At 36.0% G+C, this 19,930-nt stretch overlaps 1 protein-coding gene across 4 annotated transcripts in view; it reads right to left on the reverse strand.

Moving 5' to 3' along the window:
- Positions 1-19,930, reverse strand: part of GABRG3 (gamma-aminobutyric acid type A receptor subunit gamma3) — a 307,044-nt gene that overhangs the window by 278,818 nt on the left and 8,296 nt on the right. For all 4 annotated transcript variants that reach the window (XM_069876156.1, XM_069876147.1, XM_069876136.1 and 1 more), the window contains one exon: positions 8,973-9,040. In XM_069876156.1, coding sequence (XP_069732257.1) covers positions 8,973-9,040 — 68 coding nt within the window. The remainder of the gene's footprint in view (positions 1-8,972; positions 9,041-19,930) is intronic.

Raw genomic sequence — 19,930 nt, forward strand, 5'->3', positions numbered from 1 at the left:
CCTAATATCTAATCTAAATCTCCCCTCCTTCAGCTGAAAACCATTACCCCCTATATGTATGAGAACTACAACAAGTTCATATAGCTAGGTATTTAATACCTCCCATGATTAAGCTCCTTGAGCACTTTTGAAAATTTTGCTCTGCTTGCAAAATATATTACAAATGCAAGTCAGAATAAGCAAGAATCAGTTATCCTTGTTTCTAAGTCTCCCAAGGAATGTTATTTCCTAGATAAGCTTCAAGAACACACAGCTAGCCTTGGGGGAGGCACAGAAAATAGTCCGAAAGGAGGGCAGCAGTTTCTTTGGTTTAAGAATCTCACAACAGCCTTAAGAATTTAATCTCCTAGACCCCTCAGCAGTTTCCTTATCTTTGCCATTTAAAACTTAAAAAAACCCCAAACACTTAGCAAAATTTTCATATTAACATCAAAATATTTGTTGCTGTTTATAATGGACTGACTCTACTTCACTGTTAATACCTAAGATGATTAACTAAAACACATCCAAAACTCTATGGTCAAAACTGTCTGCTTCAGTGTAATACACAAATTGCTAATAATAGTTACAGAAACATCTTCCTCTCACCAAATTTCTTCCACATTCAAAAGACACAAATTTCTGGAGGAGATAGCAGTTCTAAGGGCAGAAAACAGCTTGTCCAACATCCTATGTTGCAGAATCACCTGTATCTTAAAAAATCTAGTGAAAAGCAGACACATAAGAAGACAGAGGTGGAGAGAGATTTGAGGAAGAAATCCACAATGGCACATAAAAAAATCCTAGTATATCACTATTTTGACCACATAAAAGTCTCTTTCCCAGATCAAGAAAGTGATAAATGAAGACCATAGTTATATAAAAGGAGAAAAGTGTAAGACGTTGACAAAACATGGACGTGTTGGGATATAGAAACATCCCTGCAGTCTGTAGACTTTTTAATTGCAGAAACTAGGATTTTTATTCTTGAGTTCTGTGTAGTCACTCAGCCAAAATACCTTGTCTGTAACAGAAAAATAATGTCTGAGAGTACTTAAGAGTCAAAGGACACCAAGTTCACTAAAAAAGCTTGAAGGGAAATTAAATACAATTCTCTAAACTGTATTTTTCAGCAGTGAGACAATAAAGGAAATTATGCCCCATTAGACTGATGACAAGCTCTCATGTGGAAAAAAATTAAGGTATGTGGGTTCTTCTGGATTTTATTCATTGTAAGAATGGTTTGAAAAATGAAAGGCATTGTTCTGATATTTAAATGACACTGATGAATATTATTCATTTGTTACCACCCAAAAAATCTCATAGAAACATGAAGACCTTTGTGTAACCTAATTAGGGATTATGCGGGATCACATGGTATTCAAATGTTCCTTCCCAACTGCAAGTGCATTTATAATGCCACTGAAATTACTCTGTGGAAGCTGTGATGGCTGGGTCTGCATTCCCAAAACTTTGTACCATGAAATTTTACAAAAATTGTCATTAGGACTGCTCAACTATTTATAGAACCAATCAGCAACATTCATCTGTTTCTTGGGTAAATACATCACTGAAAGAACTAAGGAAGATGAAGTGCTGAATACCAGGTTTTAATTATGTCAGTATCATGCAGGAAACCAATAAACATGTTGACACAAAAGTAATTACTCTTTTATAGAGAATCATGGAAAGCTCAAACTCTAAACCAAAGCTGATAAATGCTTGACCACTCAAAAATTAATTTAGGCAAAGAGACACTCAATTTACCCTCCAGTAATTCAATATCCAGAATTTTACCCATAGCTTTTCTAAATTGACTTTTCCAGGTGCTGGCAACAAAGAAAGTGATGCTGTGTAGCACTGGACAGACAAGGAAGGCAACTGTTACTTTCTAAAGGAACTGTAGCAGTGTCTACACTTACTCCAGAGCCTCCTACCTGCAGACCCAAGAAACAGGTTACAGAAGTGGGAAAAATCAAGTATAAGAACTGGCATTAGGCTGGAACATATTTTCTCTCTACACTTTGTACAGAGGCCAATGTATTCACTCAAGGATGAGGTACCTGTTAGATACTGTAGCACTGTTTCTATGGAGAAAAAAACATTCATTCAAGCTGTTCTTCAGATTTTTTTGCAATGCCCATTACTAGGCAGATATTTCATTCTCCTATTAACTGAAAGTAAATTACTCATTTATTATCCACCTTTTGATACAACACTACAGCTAAGTCATCCATATTCGACAATCTGCTTGAACTCCAATAACACAGACCAGCAGACAGATCAGCCTGTTACCACAGACTTCTGATAGAAACTGTAATAATCCCAAGAAACAAACTGGATTTCCTGCCAATACTCTAAATTATGGCAATAAGTATTTTACTGCTGCACATCACAGTATACAAGCTTCATTACAGAAAAATGAACATTATACTAGTCCACCCCATTGCACCTCAACCAAAGGCAGCCTTATGGCCTTTATCCGAGTGTCTATCACCCAGGTCACATTTTAGTCACATAAAGTGAGGCTCTAGAGGAGATAAAAAGTAGAAGCTGCCAAGGTGGTATATGAAAAAAAATCAATTCATACTCATTTTTTTCCCCTCTAGCTTCCTCATTTCCACACTGTTTCACTTTGGAAATCATATTAGCCTCTCACAAGCTCGATGGTGGGACAGAAATCATAAATGGACTCAAGTTTCAGCTTATTACTGCTACAACCCAGGAACATTTTCATAGTCAAGTATTGACTTCCAGATGTTGAAACAGCAAAAGCAAGTCTGTATAGGAGCGATTTTGATTTCCAGTAAAAATCCATATAGCTTAGAAGTTTTCTATATTTCATATCTTTTCTATCATGAGTGATCCAAACTTAACAACAGGATACAAACATGTTATAGAAACAAGAGTGGTAATCATAATCTAGATCATAATCTAGGAAAATGTTTCAGTATATGAGTAGTATCTTAGTTCGCGTAAATGAACAGACCCACTGAAACTAAAATTTAATCCAGGACTTGAGTGTTCTCTGAGATCAAAGAGCCAAAAAAGAAGCTTGTGAATTTTTTAGAGAAAAATATAAACCACCATTCCATTATTTTAGAGATGATTTGAACTCACCAGCTGGCAAACTCACTCCTCAAAAGACCTTATCACTGTCTATGTGAATGGAGGTTGTAGAGAGGTGGGTGCTGGTCTCTTCTCCCAAGTGATAGGCGATAGGATGAGACAGAATGAACTGAAGTTGCACCAGGGGAGATTCAGATTGGATATTAGGAAAAATTCCTTCACTGAAAGGGTTCTCAGGCACTGGTGGAGGCTGCCCAGGGAGGTGGTTGAGACACCATCCCTGGAGGTTTTTAAAAGACAGGAAGATGAAGTGCTTAGGGATATGATTTAGTAGTGGACAGGAACAGTTGGACTTGATGTTCTCAAAGTTCTTTTCCAACCTAGTGATTCTATGATTCTATGAAAAATAACAGAAAACACCTCCCTACACAATTGTTACACAAATAGATTAGGCAAGACATTGAAATACAGTTAAAAAAACAAAGCAAAACAAAACATTCCAAGTTAACAATGAACAACATGATATCAGTATTATGCTGAAATAGTATCTTGCAGTATCTTCGAGAGGAATCTTGTATAGGAAATATTTGTGACTACACCGTGAGGTGAAAACCATATGATATCTGGATTTAAATAGCTTTGCTCTTGTGGAAAGATTCACCAGGCTGTGTTTCTATAATTGCAAATGTTCCAATAATAGTTTAAACTAACAAGGAAATAGACACAACAACTAAAAATATGCAAGAAATTCAGACTTAATTATAAGCTCTGAATAATATTTTAGGCAAGACTCCTCACCAAGACTATTCTTTTCAATATCTATCATGTCTGACAGAGAAGTAAAATGAGCATGTGGGGACTTTGAAGTTCAGAGAAGTCTATCAATACATCAAGAGGCAAAAGAAAGTAAAGATTGCTTTTGTTCTACAACATTTAACTGAATAAAAGGGAAATATGGCATCCATAATAATCTACGACATAGCCTAGAGAGTGGACATAGAAGAGTGAAGTGATGAAACAGAAAAGAAACACTCCATGAATTACCCTTTCAGATTACCTGAGAACAGAAGATGAGCATATATCCAGCAGACAACGAATTAATATTTTTATGAACAGTTTATAAGTAAGTACAGTTTATAAGCTTGTTTCTCACACTGTCTCTTCAACATACTTTCTGTACAGCTGCATTAAAGTGAGATTTCAGTTGCTAAAACCATATAGGTGTCAAATTCTTCCTTCAACAGTGAATTGTGCGGCAGCCTCAGGTTTCTGTGGCTAGTCAGTTAAGACTACATGCGTGTACACACAAACATACAAGATTTTGATACTTTCAAGATTTAATACTCTATGTAATCTCAGCGTGCTTACATTCTTGTCCCACAAAACTACTTTTAGGATTTTTTTCTCCATCACTTACATCTGATTCCCACTTTGCATACTGACATGCTCTCTCCTTTTCTGGTTATTTCATACATGAACCAGTACCAGTGCTTCTCTGTAGTAAAACAGGCTACAGTAAGCCAATTAGAGATCTAAATTTCATAAAACATCTTATAAATCTTTGCTCTTCTAGACAAGAAATAGGTTGTTGACAAAAATTGGAGCATGGATTTTAATGCAAAAGCATGTGCTTCCTGGTTGAATGGGAAATGTTAAAAAAAATACACTAGGACATGAAAATGGAGTGATCTGGAATTCATACACCTGTTTTACAGTATAAAGTGTATGGGAAAAAAAACCAGCCAAGATTGCAGATGAATTTTTAAATTTAAAAAACTCACTTAGCAGATCCTTAACAGCTGTGGATGCATGTTCGTTGTGATTACAGATATAACAAAGCTTTTAAATACAGAAAAGCTTGAAATAAAATCTTGCAATAGGTATGAATATCACATGCTACAACTCAGCTTCTCTAATAACATTGTTATATGAAATGGCAAGTTGCAGATTTCTATAGCTTACATTATGAAGAGATGAAAATCAAGATAAAGGGATAGAATATGCACACATGAAGACGTAACTTGGCTCAGAATATCCATGTGTCATTTACTTTTAAATCAACCAGTTTACATTTCTTTTACATCAGTCAAAGCTCACATCCCATTATGTTTCTGATAAAGGACAGGCTTCAAGATATTTGTACAATAGGTGGCTTTTACCTGTTAAAAGGCCACGCTAAAATATTTGAATGAGTATTCAAACATCCCAGAGTTTTACATTTCAAAGTAATTTTGTCTAGTATCAATCATATCTGTCATTTCATAACATCCTGTCATAGCTCAAAATATTGAAATTACTTTCTTCTTCATAGTCATTGCCACTTGAGCATCACTCAGTTCATTATTCACCCGGTTTTTACTTCTTTATTCTTACATAATTTTTATTTCTTGCTACTAACATCAGCTTTTTTGGATCATGTCTCAAAGAAACCTTCTATATCACAGACAGTGGAAGAGTCATCACTGTCTAGCCAGAGAAAAAAGTTTCTATTGTCATCATAAAGATGATATAATGTTAAGTCTCTAATAGAAGAGCACCCGTGTTACGTTCTCAAAATAACTCCTGTTTTTCCTGGAAATCCTGAGATGCTAAATAGATATTTTTGAAAGCAACTAGGAAATGATTTACTACCAAACCCCTTAAGGGAAGTCGCATAAGTCCTCTGCAAACAGTCTGGAATGCATGAAATGCATAGTCAGCCATATATTTCTGTGGATTACAACATCTTTATCGCAGAGAACATTACCCTTCCCTTGACCACAAGTCTTTTTGAAGGGCTACCTAATGTTTTTTCCCCTTGAGGCACTTTAAGAGGATTTCTTTTCCTCAGGGATACAGGTATTCACACACAATTCATCTGAGGCTATCTTTGCTGTAGGTAGGGGTCTGGTAGCAACGGTCTTTTTCCTGACTATTAAACAAACAGTGAGATATCAACAGTCATGCTCAAGTCTAAGTATAATTACAACAAAGTAATTGACATCTGAAAAGGTTTGCTCTACAAAATTGGCTTGAACATTCCTTTGAACACCCATTGAATAGATAACAATGAAAATTATCTTACTTCCTGGATTTCATCCGCAGGATGTAAACTGATAACAAAATACACCTGCAGAGTTTGATCTCTAGAGAAGCTCCACATGATTTTCCTTTTGAAGTGCTAAAGATTAAGAAAAAGTGCTAAAGCTAAGGACTAAGTTCGGAAGGACACAGCAGGGAAGTCCTCTTTGTACATGTTGATGATTTCAGTCTTGAAATAGAAGAGATGGAAATCAATGTAATCATCTTTCTTTTTGCTCAATCAACTACCACCTTGCCTAGTTGCCTTGTCAGAATAGCTCAACTTTTCATATTAATTTAGGAGAGAAAAGCTTAAAGTTTCTGTCCTGCAAAGAAATATAGCATATGTAGATCCTTGCTAGGATACTCTATTTTTTCTCTCAGAATACTGTCCTACAGTCTGTACACGATTTTCACATACATTCCTCTCCCTTTAAGAGTTTGGCTATACATCAGGAATCTGATGGTCCCTTTCCTTCTTCTTCCTATGCCACAGTTAATTTCCAGCTACTGCTTCTGTTCAGCTGTTTGTATGACAATGCTTCAGTCGTTCACAAGCTACATGAAAAACTGCTTACTTAAAAACTAATATTTTTAATTAATATTTTTCATTCCAAAAGGTGCTAGGTTTTTTTTGTTTGTTTTCAACAGACATCACAGAGCTACCACATGCAGCAGCCAAATAGTATAAATAACACAAATGGGGCAGAAGGTAGCTCCTCAATCAGGTCAGCCAATGGAGAAACAAGTTGTCATACAGCACCATAGCCTGTAGGTTTGTGAGAAGGACTTCCCATCTTCGCTGCAAATTTGAGACTGCAAGCTCACTTCTGCTCTCTCATTTAAGTTTGGACAAATTTCAAAGTAACATAGCAAAAAATGAGCTTTAGGACAAAAGTTTGATAATTAAGCTTGAGAACAGAAGCAAAACTCAAAAGTGCTTAGCTTGTTCAGATTCAGTTTCATTGGGATATACTGTCCACAGGCATATCTGAAACAAGATCCATTTATATTCAAAAGTTTAAATATAGCTTTAAACAGACTTCAGTCCTTAAAACTTCAGGTACCTACATTTTATATTTCACCATTGTTTTATTTATCATTCTGCCCTTACGGATTATAAATAACTTTTTTTCAGCGATAAGCAAGAAACCTCTCTATACCATACATTCATTAACTACCCTAATAAGACCACCTGCTATCAAAGAGATACAGTATGCATTTTTTAAATTGATATCTTGGTGCATCTTTCCAACTTGGTGCCATAAGATAACCTGAAATCAAAGTTAAGGGGCAAGTAAACTAGTCATGTTTTGATTGTGCCATAATAATCTTCCAAAAATCACTGGTTCCTTCTATTATTATTCCCCTTCTTCCTACCTGAAGTGGTTCCGATCAAATGTTTCCTTAATTATTATTCCACATAAATTTCCATCACCCCAAAATGCTACTTACAATGTAATTCAGAGAGGGCCAAAGACCAAAAAAAAACTTTGAAAAATAATGTACCGGTATCCACATCATTGTCTCCATTGCTGCTGTACAGACTACCCATTCCTAGAGCACACATAAATGTAAGCCAGAGGACCATAAGCAGAATAGATCTTCTGATAAATCATTCCCTGGACAAGACATTTTGGTGTGCAGTCAGGGAAGGGCAAGATAATTAGCTATTTATTAGTTCAAGAATGGAGCAGGTACTTCTATTGCTTGACATTCAATGCTTCACATGAAATATGACCAATGCATCGCACAACCTTTGAATATGTGGCCAAGTCATTCCCAGCACATAATTTATTCTGCCTTTACTTGCCAGATTTCCCACTGCCAGGGGGCATAGGAGTCTCTGACCACCTAGTAATTGACACAGTGCAATAATTTACGTTCTCCCATATACACAGGCAAACCCAAACAATCAGGCTGAATGATCACCTTTCAAATTCAGGAGCTTTTGTTCCAAAAATACAAAACATACATTTAGTGCTTTTATTAGATTCTTGTAAGACCACTGTACACAGCAGCCTTCAAATGGCATTGTGAAAAAGAGAAAGTCATTGCTTTGAAGAGCTTAGTATAAGTGCTTCCTGTAAATTAAGATACTATCACATCCTTCATTTCCAAATTGTATTAAGGAAAAATTCAGTCTGGTTTACAAAAAGGAATAATGTGCTGAATTCAAACTTGAGGTTGAACAAGCAGCCACACTAACCCATACCTGCATAAATATCCAGATTGCTTTCTAAATCAGAATGTGTTGCTGCAGAACTGAGGAATGTCCTGGAGTTAAGAAGGCCACAACAACTTGCCAACTATTATTTGCTAGGTTCACTATTGTCACTATCACAAAGACTCTTTGAGTTTCTCCTGCCTTTACACATGCGGTACTAGTATGTATAATCTTTTCAAAATTATACTTAAAGTCTAGAGATTGTTGATAACTCGGTAAAAAAAAAGTAATCACTGAGAGATGATGACTTTCAAGTAAATATATTGATAGCATGTGTTGACTCTCATTGACCTCACATTATGAAGCTCTGTATATTGATTCTTGAAACATTAACTCAATAATCTTCTTAGCAATAGTTTTACTTCTTAATTATTTTTAATTAAGATGGCTATTTTACTGTTCAAGATCTAACAGTACTTTGTGGTAGACAACTCAGACCATAATATTGCTTGTAGGTTTGTTCCTCTCTTGAAGAGACACAAGAGAAACATCTGAAAAGTAGAGCTATAGCTGAACACAGAACTAAATCAGCAATCAAAACAACGTATTCCAGTGTTATTCATTGTCTTTTTAAAAAGCCAGTATAGATGCCAAGACCAGTAGTCCAGATAAAGATATTTGTTATCAAGTCACTTACCATATTTATTGATGACACAGGACCAATGCTGTTGACATAAATGTCAACATCAATAACTGTTGGTTTTACTGTGGAGAAAAAAAAATACTTAATATTATTTTGCAGAAAATGTAAGTAGTCACATTAAATACTTTCTTCCCCAATAACAGAAAGGTCTACTCTTCAGGTAAAACTATTGAGATATATGGATCATGTATTTTTCAGGAAGACAAGGTTCTTTTCCTCCTACCCAACAAAAATTGCTGTAAATTACAGCCTGTGCCACTTTATCATCATGATCCTCATTTATCTCAGCAGCAATCTGTTAAAGAATCTTTCACTGCTAAGCACACTGGCTCAAAGTCAAAACCTAAGATGACTGACATCAAACCAGAAATAATGCAGCATATCTCTTTTTTTCATTGCCTCAACATACAGGTCCTTTAGCATGTTTGTTCCACACCCAAAAATCTTTCCAGATATTCTCATCTCATCAGCTGTGAAATCAGCATAACTTAGAGTAAAATCACTATGAAATCCTTTTTGCTAAACCTAAGCAATTATTCTCTTTTCAATTTAGACTCATTCCTTTCAGTTGTCTTTGCACTTGTTCATTCAAAGATTTTTGATTATTTTTTTTTTTTTAGTCAACACAAGTTTCTTACAAGATCTTCCATGCTTTCACACATCCAGGATTTAATAGGATAGGACAAGTGCTGTAGTCCTTTCTTTAACTAAGGCCACTAGGATTTAGAATCATAGAATCATAGAATAGTTTGAGTTGGAAGGGACCTTAAAGATCATCTCATTCCAACCCCCCTGCCATGGGCAGAGACACCTCCCACTAGACCAGGCTGCCCCAAGGCCCCGTCCAATCTGTCCTTGAACACTTCCAGGGATGGGGCAACCACAGCTTCCCTTGGCAACTTGTTCCAGTGCCTCGACACCCTCATTGTGAAGAAATTTCTCCTTATATCTAGTCTAAATTTGCCCCTCCCATATTTACAGCTATTCCCCCTAGTCCTATCACTACATGCCTTTATAAACAGTCTCTCCTCAGCTTTCTTGTAGGCCCCTTTCAGGTACTGGAAGGTCGCTATAAGGTCTCCTCAGAGCCTTCTCTTTTCCAGGCTGAACAACACCAATTCTCTGTGTGTCCTTGTACGGGAGGTACTCCAGCCCTCTGGTCATCCTTGGAGCCTCCTCTGGACCTTCTTATGCCAAGGATTCCAGAACTGGACACAATACTCCATGTGAGGTCTCTCAAGAGAGGAATAGAGGTACAGAATCACCTCCCTCAATATTTTAGCATCTTTGACCTCAGTGTACCTGATGAACACTATTCAAATGGCTCTTACTTGCAACGTAGCCTAACTCTAAAATAAGGCCACTACTTACACTGATAGGCATGTTGGTTTTTTTAAATATACTGCACTCCTTCCAACCCTGCAGGGTATACATTAACCTCTAAGTTGAAATCTATATTGATGTTTTACTTTCTTCAGGGTTAGCTGACCCAAGACTATGTCAGTATAAATCCTGTTCTAATCTGCACAGTCAGAATTGATGCAAACTTGGTCCTTGTAGGCCAACAGCTTCTCTTAGACATCTCCCTTTTCCACAGAGGCATCTTCCCCTCTCCATGGCCTTCAAAAGTCCCCAGACAGCAATTCAAATCACTGAAGTCTTGGAACTATCCTGAACTCGAGACTTTTTTACATCAATCACCAAGTCCCCTAGAATGAGGAAATGTATGTACATCAGCCACTCAAAACTCGGAGAGCCTTCCCCAGGAAAGCTACCGAGTAAAGGAAGTGAGGAACAGTTACATACCACGGTTCTGTGGGAAGCTTATCTCAGTTGGATAACAATTTTTTTAAAGCTTAAGAAAAAAAAGCACAAAGCTGAAGACAGACAGGAATCTTCATAGATAAAGATGAATACATTTTGCCCACACCCTCCAAATTTCAGATTAACAATGAGGTGCCAAAGAGTTTTAAAGTACCTGAAGTTAGATGGTTCTGAAAATATAGGCTTGTTATGTAAGACCTTGTTACGTACATATCATTAGGAAAACTAGATCTAACGTTGCAAAACCAGACATTAATGTGGGTACACATTGTGGTTAAAGATGATAAACATTCTCTCTAATTCATTAAGTACCACACACTTGTTTGACTGCATATGGTCAGAATCCAGGATTATTTAAGGTCATGGTTTCAAACTGTGTGAAGTATTGGCTTAGAAGCTTGGATCTTCCCCCCAGCAAAAGAAAATCTGAACTTAGCTGAACAAGCACAACTGATTAATGCAACTCTAATTGTATCCAGCTAATAACTAAATAGGAGTCTAGCAGCTTCTGGTAATGAGACTTGCCGCAAAATGCCATAATAAATGTCATTACATAGGAACTGGTAATAGCAGGGAGCTACAGCTAGTTCTTTTACCAAGATAATATACTTGGAATAAAGGGAGCTGATCTTTTTAGAGCTTATGCAGATATGTAGCTGGAAGTTCAATGCTAAGGAGTTCTGGTGAACATTAATGGGACTCGACTTAGTGATGCAAAATGGCATGCAATTGAATTTTGGCAGGAACAGGGACATAGTTCAGGACCAAAACATAGTGCTTGGGATCCATTTTTGTTTAATCATTGCATTTAAGTATATAAATAGATTATGAGACAATTATTTCTCTTGAATAAGCTGGGCTATGTTATCTTCCAGTGCCAAAAAAAAAAAAAAGAAAAAAAAAAAGTAAAGATCTTTACTTGTTAATGCTAGAGAAAAGGTTTAGATGAGATATTAGGAAATATTACTTCACTGCAAGGGTTGTCAAGCATTGTAACAGGCTGGCCAGAGAAGTGGCTGAGTTGCTGTCCTTAAATGTATTTAAAAGACGTCGATATGGCACTTAGTGATATGGTTTAGGGGTGGACTTGACAGTGTATGATCTTAAAGGTCTTTTCCAACCTATTCCAACTGATCCCACAATTCTGTGATTCTATAAAGACCTAATCTTGAAACAGAGAAAGTTAAGCAGCAGCCACATCTTACGTCAAATTAAATCAGCACCTTGCCTCAGACATTTCCAGTGAAATTCAAATTTAAAATTAAAAATAATAAAGTAACCTATGATGTCACTACAGCAGTAAAAAAGACTGAAATTTCCCTTGAATTATATTTTGTTTTCCTAGACAGAGGTAGAAAAAATAATTGGAATGCAATTGTATGGTAAATATGGGTTTGGGTTTTGAAAGAAGACAGAATAGTACAGTTCTTGTTGCATGCGGTGTCTTGTGGATATAAATAGATATAAACCAAGAGAACTTTCTGGTTTAAATTTTAGATTTGTTATCACAGGATTTTAATTTAAAATACGAGCCATAATGAGGCAAAGATCTAAGATTACTTCATCCAAAATGCATTATGGAAAAAAAAATAACTGAGTCTTAAAGTTGTCACATCTTGTAAGAGAATTTCACCTTCTACCAGTCTTCAAAATAAATTGAGTTTCATGGCAAGTCATAAAAAGTTACATTATTAATTATTTCAAGGCCAGTTCAGTTTTTCTGTGTATTATATGTATTTCTGAACATTCAGTCATGGACTCACTTAAGCCATGCATGGAGTTGCTGAGCCATTTTCCTTGCATAAGAAAGTCTTCTTGATTGAACTACAGAAGTGTTAATACTTCACTAAAAGCTGGAAATAAGATTCCAAATGGACACTCAGCTCCAGTACCATTTTGATATAGGCATCAGTCCAAGATAGTTCTGAAGAGCTCTCAGAAACTTAGAAAAATTACTGGCAGAACCCTGTGTATACCACTTGCAGAACAGCAATTAAAGGTTGTTAACAAGCGTACCAACCTTCTCAAAGTTCTTTGAAATATTCTTTAATATATTGTCTTCCCCTGAAGATAATGTAAGCACATCCAAGTAACTGTAGTGTTACACTGCGACACAGCGCTATCTAAGGTTAGCTAACAGTTTATCACAATCATTTCATCTTCAAACATGTTGGTTTTAGTTGAGAAGGAGACTTATTAAGCCAATCAAAATATCTGCAAACAAAACTAAAGTCACAGCAATAGTCCCCACCTGATCCCAATTCCATGGCTTTGAGACACAGTGTTTATATTCCAGTCAGCCTTTTGACTTCCACATCGTAAAACCACAGTTAAGTGAAATTTGTCTACTAACTTTAGACAGTTTGAAAGACGCCAAGTCACAGAGTCGTGAGTTCAACACTGCCTGCAAAGCTTACTTAGGAAGTTAGGAAAATAATTAGATAGTTACTGTAAAGTTAGGTCACCTATCTCTGGACAACAACAAAACACAGAAACTGCTAGAATAATGCACTGATCACAAATATTCATGCAAGCCAAGTACATGATTTGTGTACTCCTGCTTTATAGATTTACACTGGCAAAATAAACAGTGCCTGAGCTTGAATCCCATTAAAAAGTGTGAATACTTTACTCTTGAATGTACACAATCTGATCACGTGTGTAAAAAACTCAAAAGATAAGCCAGGAGAATTTTAAAAGGAAATGATCAAAGGGAGTGTTATACAACTTCACAAGTCATGTGGGGAAAATATCTGCAATAAATTTATTCATAACTTAGTACTTTAAATTATCCTGTCCTTTTAAAATACCTCTTAATTTTTCATAATCTCTGCTATTCAGAACTGATGCTTATTTCATGAATGAAACCACTTTGTTTACTTCCTGCAGAAAGCTTCTTCCACATTTGAAGTCTATCCAAATAGCATTTATGTTCCTGCACAAATCATAAATATTTAGAATTATTTTTTGAAGTTTAATGTTTAGAAATATTTTTATGGAAGCTCATTTAAACATGAGTAGAACTAGTTGAGCTCTCATAAATTTAAAAATAAAATTAAAATTCATTTTCATTGAGAGTTAGTCTTTCTTATGGTGTTCAAGCAAATCCTAGATCTAAATTATTCTGGTTTTATCCAAAACAGGTGGCAAAAATGTTATGGATCGATACACACATATTTATAGAAGCAAAGCTATTAGCACTAGATTTTTATAAGGCACGCGCTCACATAAAAAAGAACCACAATATGAGCTCTGTTCCAGAAATACACAGCCACTTAAACTCTGCGTAAGTTCCACAGAACTTCTGAATGCAAAAGACTAACAAGATTGGCTCTATTGTAATAAGATTTTTTTAAAAAAATTACTCCGTAATGGTATTTTACATTATCTCATTAGCACATAAATTGCTATTTTTAAATTGGGAAAAAGCTGTAATAAATCATTACACAGTTATCAGTAACAACAGTCATTATTATAGTGTTAATGTTTACTTGGCATTAATGATAGTAACTATTAATATTTTCCTATATGACCTTATAGACAACATCTAATTACCTGCTTGTTCCTGTAAAACAAACCACTATGCTACCAAATAACTATTCAGGGATAACTGTGGTCAGCTCAGTCTTCCATATTTTAGGAAAAAATTACCACATTTGACGAAAGACATAGTAATATGAAGTGCTGAGTCACCTTCCCTGGAGTTATTTAGAAGACCTGTAGATATAGTGCTTAGGGACATGGTTTATTGGTGGAATTGGCAGCTCACAGTGTGACTTGATGATCTTAAAGGTCTTTTCCTAAATTATTCTATTCTATGAGTCTACAAAGGTAACAGTGAGGAAAAAAAATAAAGAAAACAACTCTTCCTGCATAGAGGAGAATGGGCTTGAACAACAGATACAGGTCAAAGCTCTCCACTTGCTACAGCCAGAGAAATTCAGACAGAATTGTCAAACCTATGTTCTAGTACCAAACTACCAAAACAGGACTGCAAATTAAAATCAAAAGTATAACCATAAATTGGGTGCAAACTTGAAAGAAAACTCAGATAACAGCAATAATAGGATGAGAACACAGTCTACTGAACGGCGTATTTTATACACATGCTAGGTTTTGTTGCCATTCAGTCCAAGAATGTGAATGACAGTGCGCACATAAATGGACTCCCGCAATTAACTACAATCACTTTTGTTCTTCATATCTTACCATCACCGTCAATCAACCTCCAGCACTTTTATATTTCATTTACCATTTCCTAATGCATAAACTGTAAATTCTCCAGTATTAGGTTGTTTGGGAATGAAAACTGTAGGTCTTAATCATTAGGCTGTTTTTACAATCAATCCCTTAACTTTCAATTTTTGTTTTACTTATATTCATAAGAGCGGGAAGGTGCAATTTGATATCATAAGACTAAACAATAACATGATTTGTTCCTGCAAAGTCTAGCAAGCTAGTAATGAAGGTCTAGATGAACAATACCAGTAGTAAGGAAACCAACTGCAACTGCAAAAGAAGAGCAACTATATTGTAACATAATGTGTGCAGAAAGCTTTCCTTGTTCAAATATGACAGAATAATTTATTAATTTATGCCATTATGTAGCACTGTACATCTGCCCCATTTACAAATACTTGCCCAGAACCTTCTTTAATAATAATAAAAAGAGACTTCTAAATACACTTCTACACTTCAAAGAGCCAGCATAGTCTGAGTAATCATAGAAGGAAGGAGAAAATAAAGGGATTTTCTTACATATTTAATATCACACATTTTTCCTAACTCCTACCTGACATTCACTCGATGGCTTTCCAAAATATTGTATGTTATACTCCCAACCTCTTCTCAGATTTCTTAGGTGAAGTTATGGAAAAGAAAATAAAAAATGAACTAACAGCTACTACACATAGTTTTGAGTCTCAGTTTAGATGAAGAGTTTGGCAAACATTAACTGTCAACCAACCTTTCCTACCTAAAATGCCATTCAAGACAAATCTTCAGTCTGAGTTTGTATCAAGCCACCTCAGCAAGTAATCATTGCCAGGAAGTAAAACTCTTACTTAGAGTTATCTGTGTAAATGAATTATTCACATTCAGAAAGAGAAGGCTTTATTGTAAGGGACCTCACCCTTAAGTACTCGGGTAAAAGGCCTCTCTCTCCAACACAAAACCCAAAAGCCTACCTGCAAGACATAAGTAGTGCAAAGATACAAGCAGCTCATTAGAAATGAGACAAAAGAGCTGTTTTATCTACAAAGAACTGTATTACTTGGGTTAAATTATGAGATTAGTTCCAGAAAAACAAGTGTTTAAATACGGAAATATTTCCTTATATTGAAGTACTGTAGGCTTCAAATCAAAGTATTTCTTTCCAGTATTCCATTCAAATTAGGTGTTCTAAAAAAAAAGACAAATAAAGTATCCCAAACCTGTTAAATATCAAAAAAAAGAAACCCATATTTCCATATTTTGAAAGAGCCTATGTTTGATGCACTATATTGGCACCAGGTGAGGATTAGGTGCAACCAACCCATTTATTTATGTAACGTTTTAAAACCCAAACATGGATGACAGTTTTCAAAATCTAAAACTGGGATTCTGGAACGGCCATAGAGTAGATTTGCCTTCACTTATTAGTCTTGCTATTAATATTCTAGAACTGTTCATGGCAAAGTCTGCAGAAGAAAACATCAATTACCAAAGATGCTAGACAATTAGAACTTGTGCAGACAATTGAGAAATCCCTTCTCTCCTCCCATCTAGAACAAAGATTGTTCTCATTTGCACTGAATATCAACCTTTTCCTCAGGAATATTCCTATCCTTTCATAGGTGTACTTATACATTATGCATGGAAGATGCCTGACACTAAAAAAGTCTTCATATTTACTGTCTTAATCATGGAAATGGACAGTTAATGGATTTGCATATCAGTGTCTGAATCAGAACAAAAGTTTTCTGAAATAAAGACAATCCACCTTCCTTTCCAAAACAAAAAAAAAAAATAGAAAGGGAATTCAATCAGAATAATTAAAGTATTTCCAACTTTTTCTTTTTCAACTCCCGAGCTCTCACTTTATCCAGCCCTGTTTTCTAGCTGATCCTTAGTTACAGCAGTCTGCATCCTCATCAATGAGTTATTCAAGTTTCTTCTTCCACAGAAACCTAAACTAGACTAATCTGCAATATTCTGCAGAAGCTAGATCCAGGACTAGGGCTTTCCACTCCTGAGCGCTACTGTAGTTCAAACAGAAGTTACTTCCTCTCTCCTTTCCATAGTGCAGAACTTGTACACTTATTAGCTCTCCAAGTACAACTGTCTAAAGTCAATCCCTAAGTGACAACTGTCTTTCTCACTAATTTCTGTTATGAGATGCCTGTCATCGTCTCTCATAGGCTAGCACAAAAAAAGACTTACAGTAGAAAGTAGTAACTTGACCTTTCATGACAGTTCACAGCTTTCTCTACACTATTGTGATCTGTAAGGCAATAAGCAACCCTCTGTCACCACAAATGGGAAACCTTGCTGGAGTTAATTTAAAGAGTTTCAGGTGTGGCAATCAGCAGCTAGCAAAAATAACTTGACAGCCACAGTGGTAATAGCCTGTGGTGCACTTCAACATTCATTTCTGTGTGGCCTGCTAGGAAGGTAGGTCAGACAGAAGAAAGGTTGTGATAAAGCTTCATAAGTGAAGCAAGGTTTTCATCAGGATTGTGCTTGAAAATGCACATCTCCTTTAAAAAGCAGCAGAATAAAAGTTGCCCAATGCTCCTTGCATACACTGAGAAACTGCTTAAATTAGTCAGAGAAAACTTTTAACTGCTGAAAAGGAGAACTGCTGTTAAACCGTGCCAAGCCAGTACAGCAAAGCATGTCAGACAGAACTTACTCTATGTTTGCCGACACAAATGAGCCCACCTATTTCTACCAACTATACTTGTACAAACCTACTCAAGTTACTGAGAGCTGCACAGCTGTTTATGAGACTGCTGTCCTCTTCAGAAATTTGCCTAGCAGATGGAAAGACACTTGAAGAGCAAAGAAAAACAGCTGGATTCTCAAGACAGCTAGAACTGTCTTAGTCAGGCGGTATATAGGCATTAAATTAGGAGGTATATGTACATGTACATGAACATATATATACATATATGCATGTACACTTTTGTACTTCAAAGTGAATGTATTTGGGCTTATAAATATAGAACACTAGAGGCTGTAAAAATATCTAAAGGATCCAAGAGGAATCTTGTTACTGCAGAATAATTAAAAAGAAAATCAGACATTAGTGGTGAAAGCACCTCAGAACACAAATTAATGAAACTTTGTTCAGTATGTGCATTTCAGAGCCTTCCCTAATATAGTGGTACATTTAAGAAACAGAGGATATAATATGCAATACAAATTGCCCTACTACTCTCTTTCTGTTCTTTCAGTGAATAATCTCAGTAAAACAGTATTATTCATGCTTTTTCTGTTTCTCCCATAATGCTTTTCGTACCAAATACGAAAACCTACCACATTTATGCAAGACTTCTGCTGCCCTAAAAATGGAATTCAGTCCTTTCAGTTCTGGCTGACCACTGTAAGAAGTATCAGTTGAAAAACTTGCTGTCAGCTAAGTAACTCTGAGGTACAAGAAGCTCTGTCTTCTAACTTTCTACTCCTTGATTGACATTTTAATCTTATTTTACCTTAAATTCTAATACTTATGATCACAACCTAATTTCAGTTTCCCTGGATAGATTAACTACACAAGAGTCTAGTCCCTTCTAGTTGACTTTTCTCTTGCCAGTGCTATTTTGCCTAACCCTCTGAAACAGAAATTAACTGAAAGTGTTAAACTTCCCCTGGCAGAGTATAAGTAACTGCAAAGATCATTGGTACAGCCTGAAATGCAGGGGAAATTGCTTCCATGTTTTTTTCCTGTGAATTTTTAAAGCATTTTTAAAAAATGCTAACCCAGAAATTTATCTCTTTCCTAACACCACTTGCTCACATTAGGAGCACCACTGCGAAAGATAGAGGACAGCAGTTCTGTCTGTTTGTACCTAACAAGCGTGTAAAGCTCTCTATTTTAGACCTGTTGTGTTCTCAGGAGCTAGGGAAAAGGGTAGGTACTCACAGGAAGGCTGGAGAGCACCTCGTCAGAACGCAGGATATGTGTTCTATATTATCTTTTGCACTTTAACTAGAGTGCTGAGGGAACTGACTGTTAGAGATGATCAGTGAATGGATTTTTACCCTAAAAATCACTGATGAAATAAAATGCTTTCTTTCACATTAGCAGGTTGAGGTAAAGGGGGAAGCTTGTAGTTTATCTCAGCTTACAAACTAATCTTAACATTACTATTGCCCTGTCATCACTGAAATTTTGACCCACATTAGCTATTTCTTCTTAACGAACAAGAGGTAAAATGATCTTTTCCCTGAGATAGGCAAATCAGAGATTTGTGAGTTTTTTTCCTTCTGCTACTAATGTCACATTTCAGAAATCATTCACATACTAACTTTTTTTGATGGGTAAGGTGACTTTCACAATGAAAGAAAAAGATAGCGTATTACCTTCCACATGTAAAGCTCACTCAGAGAATAGGATTGGCAAAACTTTCACTTCAGAAAAATACACTGTTACAAGCATTATGTCTGCTTAAGACAACCATTATTCCACTTGGAAAGAAGCATGAAACAATATAAGGTAATAAAGGTAACTTCCATATTCCAGGACTCTATTTTAGACTAAGCTCTCCATTAAGGAAGGTGAGATGGAAAGTTTCATTAAAGTAAACTGACTTTGAAGGAAATACATTTTGCCATGTGCTACTTAATTTACCCTTAGTTTGCTTCATTTTTTTTAAACCTAAATTTTAAATCAGCTAATCAAATGTAGGGCAATGGTAAAAACCTGGTTTATTAATAGAACAGAAGTAAGACTGAGATTTTTCTAGCTGTAATTATCATCATTCTATTCTGCAGCCTGTGATTTGCCTATTATTCCTAGTCTCATTTTACTAATAAGAAGGAAGAATAATCTCAGGGCCAGAACTTAGTCCTGCTAAATGTCAGGACTTAAGCCAGTGACATGGTAAGGGGAAAATCACTCTTGCAGGACAGTAAGCCTCATTGCA

The sequence above is a fragment of the Phaenicophaeus curvirostris genome, chromosome 1 (genome assembly GCF_032191515.1).
Source record: "Phaenicophaeus curvirostris isolate KB17595 chromosome 1, BPBGC_Pcur_1.0, whole genome shotgun sequence".
Taxonomy (NCBI): domain Eukaryota; kingdom Metazoa; phylum Chordata; class Aves; order Cuculiformes; family Cuculidae; genus Phaenicophaeus; species Phaenicophaeus curvirostris.